Raw genomic sequence first — 7149 nt, forward strand, 5'->3', positions numbered from 1 at the left:
TTGTTCCTTGAACAATAACTGATGTCTTGTGCTTGATCCATTGAACAAAGCAAGTTGCAAAGCATAAATTTTTTTTTTTTTTCAAATTTTGAGCTGGGAAAATAGTGTCAGTAAAGAGGATTTTGGTTAAGCATTGGGAGAGTTTGATTTGACAGTTCCGTAAAAGCTTTAATCTTTCTCTTAGTGACATAAGGTTGAATAGCTAGGAACATCAATAGTTGATGATGAATTCGGGTAGGGCTTGGAAGCTGGCTAGCTAGTAGAGTTCTCCTTAGAAGGCATTGCAACTTGAAAACTTGAAGTCCAACCACTGTGTTAGAAATTTGTACGCACAAATTTTGAAGCAGTAAATAAGACAATTTTATTAATAGGGCATGAAAGTAAAATTTTGAAAATTCTTAAAATAAAAGAATAATCTTCAAATATTTTTCCTCAACAAAAGCCCACTCAAAGGTCTTGATAACTTGATGTCGAAAAAAAGGTGTTGAACAAACAGAAATGATCTCTTTCCTTTTACTAAAACAAGATCAAAAAGCAACTTTTTTAAAAAAAAAAATTCGGAGCCTAAATACAGACTTTTATTCAAAATTTATTCAATTCTTTAGAACCTGATTTCTGAGTTTTGAGTCTTCAAAATCTTCCTCCTTTTGTTCTTGTTTTTTCTTTTTTTGAATTGTTAGATGGTTTGGAGACTAATTAATTAGAGATAAACAAAGCCCGCTCCTAATTCATCTTATTTCGCCTCTTTGTGACCTACCTCACCACATATCAGAAAATATAGTGGTACCTCATGTCATATGATATCATGCCAAAAGGATGTCGTGTGACACAAACCAGACAGCTCAAACGTGGGACAGAAGATTTGCTGATGTGCATAAATGTCAAGAACGATTACCTCAAGTGGTGACTCAAACAAAGCGGAAGAACTCCAATAGGCACCAACAGCTACAAATAGCAACAATATAACATCAGTGGGAAGGCAATTTGAGGAGCAAACGAAATGAAATTTTATATAATAATGATATCTGGCTTGTTGAAAGTTCCAAAACCTATCCATGTACACTCACAATCACCCAGCATACACATATTCTTTCCAAAAGGCACTCGGCCTGCACACACCTTCATCTATAGACCCAGTTTCAGTTTTACAGCCCATTCTATTAATCTTACACCAAAAGAAATAAAGATATATAAATCCACAAGGCAAATAATTCTTGAACCCCTTATGCTAACTCCACAAATCACAATTTTCCACAACATCACCTCCTCCACTCTACTTGGGTTACCTTTGCTGCAAAATCAAACAAAGACAAAAAAAGGATATTTAGTAACATGGGAAAAAGGTTATCATTCTGAGTAAAATAGATGGCAAGCATTCTTTGGCTTCTTATTGTGACAGAATCTATAGGGAACAGATACTGTCCAGACCCATGACAACTCGTTTAGCATGGACAAGGGAAAATCTATAATATCACCAAAGGAATGACTTATCTCTTAACAGACATAGCTGAAATATGTTTACTAAGTAGACCAACACAGAGGCACCCTTTAGGGAATCTGTATGATGAAACATGTGAACTTCAAGACCACCTATGGGCAAAACTGGTAAGAAGTTCTAATCAAGAATCAGCATTTCATACCATTTCCATCTTTGGATGACAACGTAGATCTGTCAGTTTTGTTCCCCGCTCTCCCCCCTGCATGAACCAGTTTCTGTGTCCTTGGTGACTGCGAGCTGATTTTATTATTGGCTGAAGATGGCAAAGACTGGCGACGAGTGAGGTTATTTTTGTCACCTGCATCCTGGCCAGAGCTAGGAGAGCCTTGTAGTCTCAGCTTAGCCTTGGCAGATTCAGTTGCTGCCATGTAGCTTGGCAGTGCAGGACTGTTCTGAGGCCCATTCTCTGACCTATTTTGTTTCGCAGGATAAGAAGCTTTCCTGCCTGACTTCTGATTCTCATTATTAGCTGAATCATCCTTCCTGTTCAACTCCCCATTTGTAATGGGAGTATTCTCATCCTTAACAGTTCCATCTATCAAAGGCTTTGAGACAACACCCAAAGAATCAGCACACAATAAATCCGATGTTTCATTTACCCCAAATTGCCCTAGCATAGTTTCAATGTCAGGTGATACGGAAACTGCCAAGGCCATCTCTTTCTTTGTCTTCTCAGATGAGCCATTCACTGTCACAGGCATTTCTTTCTTCATCTTCTCAGCCGAGATATTTAGTGTCAAAGCCATGTCTTTCTTCATCTTCTCAGCTGAGCTATTTACAGTCAAAGCCGTCTCTTTCTTCATCTTCTCCACTGAGCTATTTACTGTCAAAGCCGTCTCTTTCTTCATCTTCTCAGCCAAGCTATTTACTGTCAAAGCCGTCTCTTTCTTCATCTTCTCAGCCGAGCTATTGACTGCAGCGGTCTCTTTTCTCATCTTCTCAGCTGAGCTATTTACTGTCATGACCGTCTCTTTCTTCATCATCTCAGCTGAGCTATCTATGGTCACATTCATTTCTTTGTTTGTCTTCTCAGCCGAACTGTTCAGGCTGTGTTCTACAATATTAAGATTCGTAGTGTTTGAGACTTTTTCCAAACTTTGCTTTGGCTTTTCAAATTCAACTTCTGACTGCAGTGAATTTTCTACCACGGGATTATGAACCTTTCTCAAGTTGCGTTTAACCTTTTCAAGCTCATTTTGTGGGTTTTCCTGCCCTAACTCAGCTTGATGGCTCGAACTTTTCCTCAGGTTACGCTTTGGCTTATCAATTTCAGAGGTTGCTTGAACAGTACCATCCAGATTTGCAGGAGGAATTCTGCGGACACTCCGTTTTGGTCTACCTGTTTCTGTTTCAACAGCTTGACAATTAACTGGCTTCCTCTGCAATTTAGCATCAGAGGCTTTCTTTGGTTGAGGAACTGGTTTCCAGAAGCAGGATGCTGACCAGCGCTCTAACCAGTTCCAGACTGAATTTGATTCTCCAGCATTATAACAGAGGCACAAAGGCATTACAGTAGGTGATGAAGCAACAAGCTATAGTAACAAACCCACCAGTCACTTGCCCAATTTGAAAGAAAAAGAATGTAAAAGGAAGGGGACAAAAATCAAATGACATTCCAATTTAGAAAAACCATGCCTATTGATCATTGACAGCTAACTATTGGGTAAACTTTCAAACGCCTCTAACACCCAATACTTTTAGGTGCCACGAGAGAACAAGACAGCTTTAGGTGTGCATACCACCAAATGTCTCTGCAGCTAAATATTTTTGGGTGCCACATCAGATTTCCTTAAAATACTATGAGAAATACCTATGCATGATATAATGACAGATAATCATCAATCAAACTGCCAAACATCTCTGGTGCCCAATACTTTTGGGTGCCATGAAAGGTAGATGACATTTTTGGGCCTACCTAAAATTACTCAATGGAAGATTATGTGCAAGCAAGAAGGCAAATTAGATATTGGAGCTTCATTTAATAGGATATATTAGCTTTCATCTTGGTTCTTTGGGCTTTTAAATACATGTAAGTCCGCCAATCAATTCAATTCATGAAGTAAAATGAAGTTTACTCAAAAATCAATCTTAAAAGCTCAGCAAATGACAATATGAATGCCTGAATAAAACATTTGGAACTGCTTCTTGCGCAGCAAGTAACCATGCAGTATTGTGATATGATGGATAAGAACAGCTGGGGCATGTTATGTATTCCCCATCATAGGAGCTAATAGCATAAGGATAAATCCATCTAAGTATAATTGCCGACACATGGAGCCATCTCTAGTGATGTGGTGCAATATCAAGGTGAATTCTATTCACTCTCAATTTTATAAATAAGAAATACTGTAAGCATGAAACCAGACATACCTTACGAACAAAAGCATTTGCTGACAACTTTTCAATGCATGCAGGCACATTAACTCCAAGAGGAACCACAAGCTTGCTCTCCTGCTGAACAAAGATACAAAGATCAGACTTGGAAAATAAGCTTGCCGACCTTTTTCTTGAATAAGTACAGATTCAATACAAGAAGAGTGAGGAAAAAAGTTGAAATACATGTTCTACATTTGAAAATTCATATATGCTATTACATCCTGCATATTGTGATTACTGGAAGTAACTGACTACAAAAAAATGAAAATGGGTTAACTTCAACAATAGTTTCACTATTCAAATTATATGACAACGCAAAGCACAGCAATTTCAAATTTGCTAAAACAACTTCAGGCTAAAGACCTTTTTCAGTCATTCTCACTAAACTAGGTTGATGATGGACATGTATTTTTTTTATATAGGGACAGTCTAAGAACCCAACACCATTTTGAATATGTAAAATAATGGAAGTAGAAAAGGAGTAAATAAGGTACACCTAATAAATTTGACTGACATGGTGATTGTAAGATAATTTTCAATTATTAGTAACCAGGATGAGTGCATTTACTATGAGAACTAACCAGATGAGTCATGACTAGTAATTGGTCCACAATAGAGTTCTCAACGAACTTACCAGAAGGTTAATTTGATTGCATTTTTTCCGCACTTCAAGACCACTATCAGAATGCCTGACCATTACTCCGCGAACATGTGCTTGTAATTTGACAATTCCCATCATACAGCACAAAGTATTAATAGCTTGTCTTCTAACCAAGTGACCACGAATAAGTGCCTGCAGCCTTATGATGCCTTTGAGGGCCCGGAATGCCCTGCGAGCCTTCACGTAATGAACTGATATCAGTGTAGGTATAATATCAACTAAATGTTCTTCATAGACTATATAAACTTTAGACAATTGATAATAAAACCTCACAAACAACAGCAGACAAATACCAGGTAACCCCTAAAAGCAGCCTGCGCCATGGTTGCAGCTTGTTCTTGCTTCATCCTTTGAGGATCATATGGTGAATCTTGAAGAGTGCACTTCCGAGAATCTCTGCCTTCACTCACTGGCAGTGATATCCCATCCTCATGCGAGATATTTGCAGCTTCCTTGTTCTCCAGTTCTAATTTCCCTTCATCTGTCTCAGTAGCATGTGGATTCAGCTGTGACGTAAAGGGAGGAGCCACAGCGTCATCAATTTCTGATGCTCTGTCCACAACCAATACCTCTTTCTCATTTGCAACTTTCTGTAAATGATAGTCCAATCAAAGAACAGAAAGCATATGCTATTAAATATTTTAGGATAGGTGGGATAAAGATACCAAATCACTATTCTTTTAGTTAGTCAGTGCTAAAGAGTGAATAATAGCACTAATAGAAGAAGAATAAAGTTGCATTGAGATTACCACGGGCAAAAATAGCAGCAAGTACCAAATAGAAAGGATGCTAATGCTCATTTCATAATTCCAGGAAAGAATCATATGTTCTCAAGTTCAAAACATCAAAATGGCCATGGTAAAAATAAAAGCTCCTGAAGAACTTTTCCAGGCAGCTAACATTTAAATCAGTCAATCCTTTTCCTTTACGATCGCTTTAGAGTAAACTTACTGAGTAGAGGGAAGTACACAACCAAGGATAAAAGACCGAGAGAGGAACCATCCATAACTTCCACATTATTCAGAGATAAGCTAGAGGGAGAAACAAGACAGCTTTTAAACCACAGAATAAGACACTGGAAACTCAGAACCAGAGTTTGCATCATTGGGTGGCATAGTTTGAGAACTAGCTCTGAATCTAAGATGGGACAATATATCACAAGCTGGAAACTCAAAAACAGAGTTTGCATCATTGGATGGCGTAGTTTGAGAACTAGCTCTGAATCTAAGATGGGATAATAACTCACAAGTTAATAAGCTACGAGGCAAGGTGTGGGGACCACTGAAAGAAATATCTAGATCAAGGTCTTTAACGCAGTGCTCCACAAAACCAGTGAAACTCAACAAATAACATGGCCTCAAGAAATGGAATCCTAGGTAATAATATCAAGTTCTTTTGATAGAACACGCATTGTCCTTATGCCCAAATGGTTTAAAGGAGACACGCTAGAAGTATATCAGAGCATTGCAAATAAGAATTTATTTTATAACATGATAATTGATGTTTAATAGTAATTAGTAATAGTATTACCTCCCTTCCTTTAGGATAACTAGATTTGGAAGATTTCTTTCCAAAAAGCACAGTCTTAATCCATTTTCCAGGTGATTTTCCCATAACGCGAAGATCACGCGAAACAGCAAATACCTGTAATCCACTTTCAGCATCATCCTACGTGGCAACAGCTTAAGCATACATAAATCCTAAATTCAAGAATCAATAAAATAGCAAACAAATAATGCAAAACGAAAATAGAAGTTAAATATAACAAATATCATCAAAAAAAAAAACTATCCAACACTGCAAATAACTAAAATCAGCTAACAAAAATCCAATGATCTAACAAATTCAAAGCCAAATTTCATACACCTGAAGAAAATACAGTAAGTACCCCTAATATTTACGATCTGCCGAAAATTGAAATCGAAAGGCAACAAATATGGCGCCAAAAGAAGGTAAACAAAGAAAACTTTTTACGAGAAACAAATTTACATTAGATCTGATACTTACCTCGCAAATGTGACACTTTCGAGGCTCAAATCTACCATTCCTGATTTTCAAAAAGACGAAACCGAACACCGAACCATGAGTTTCTTTTTCATATTTTATTTTTCAAATCAGAGGAAGCAACACTGAAAATATTTATACGAAAATGAAGAAGAGGGAAAGCAAATTGTACCATGTGGAAGCTTGCCCAAAAACAAGGAGAGAGAGAGAGAGAGAGAGAGAGAGCTTGCAACCGAATCAAGAAGAAGAAAAGCAAAAGGGTTATGTCAAAAAAGTAGCTTCGATTTCTTTTGCTTTGCTTTTGCTGCTCTGTAGTCTTTGTACTGAGACAAGTCCAAAAAAATACCTGAATTTGGAAATTATGAATAAAAATAACGGTACCTAATCTAGTGTAACCGATTCTACCGTAATAAGTTTGCTTAGGATGCTTATGACCGTAGACGGAGATAATGTTTTTCAAGATTGTCACCGACAGTGGGATTGACGGTTGGCATTGAGAGGAGATCTAGGCATTGGACTAGTCGATGATTCGGGATGATTAAAAGCGGGAGGTAGTGTTGGGTTGGGTGTCCCAAAGTGCAGTTACTTCGGGAACAAGTGTCCAGCTTCT

The 7149-nt window shown here is 37.7% G+C and overlaps 1 protein-coding gene across 2 annotated transcripts; it reads right to left on the bottom strand.

Moving 5' to 3' along the window:
- Window positions 1-983: 983 nt before the first annotated feature.
- On the bottom strand, window positions 984-6860 carry LOC110417709 (protein IQ-DOMAIN 31). Of its 2 annotated transcripts, none has more exons than XM_021430178.2 (8): window positions 6712-6860; window positions 6543-6582; window positions 6066-6179; window positions 4829-5125; window positions 4509-4712; window positions 3869-3949; window positions 1641-3030; window positions 984-1291 (listed from the first exon to the last, which is right to left on the bottom strand). In XM_021430178.2, the coding sequence occupies exons 3-8, from the start codon at window positions 6147-6149 to the stop codon at window positions 1260-1262; spliced, it is 2088 nt and encodes a 695-aa protein (XP_021285853.1). In that variant the 5' UTR covers window positions 6150-6179; window positions 6543-6582; window positions 6712-6860; the 3' UTR covers window positions 984-1259. The 2 variants fall into 2 exon arrangements, with proteins under 2 accessions (XP_021285853.1, XP_021285852.1); XM_021430177.2 differs by having other exon boundaries at window positions 3869-3952.
- Between the last annotated feature and the right edge of the window lie 289 nt (window positions 6861-7149).

Source organism: Theobroma umbraticum, unplaced genomic scaffold (genome assembly GCF_002168275.2).
Source record: "Theobroma umbraticum cultivar Fairchild unplaced genomic scaffold, ASM216827v3 scaffold_50.0, whole genome shotgun sequence".
Lineage (NCBI taxonomy): Eukaryota > Viridiplantae > Streptophyta > Magnoliopsida > Malvales > Malvaceae > Theobroma > Theobroma umbraticum.

What these genes read in the sequence shown, in the direction of transcription:
- LOC110417709 (XM_021430177.2), bottom strand. Translation starts at nt 6,149, where the DNA reads ATGGGAAAATCACCTGGAAAATGGATTAAGACTGTGCTTTTTGGAAAG. An exon ending in GTTATCCTAAAGGAAGGGAG is followed by an intron (nt 5,126 to 6,065) that starts GTAATACTATTA and finishes TATCATTTACAG; the next exon opens with AAAGTTGCAAATGAGAAAGA. An exon ending in CTGCTTTTAGGGGTTACCTG is followed by an intron (nt 4,713 to 4,828) that starts GTATTTGTCTGC and finishes CATTACGTGAAG; the next exon opens with GCTCGCAGGGCATTCCGGGC.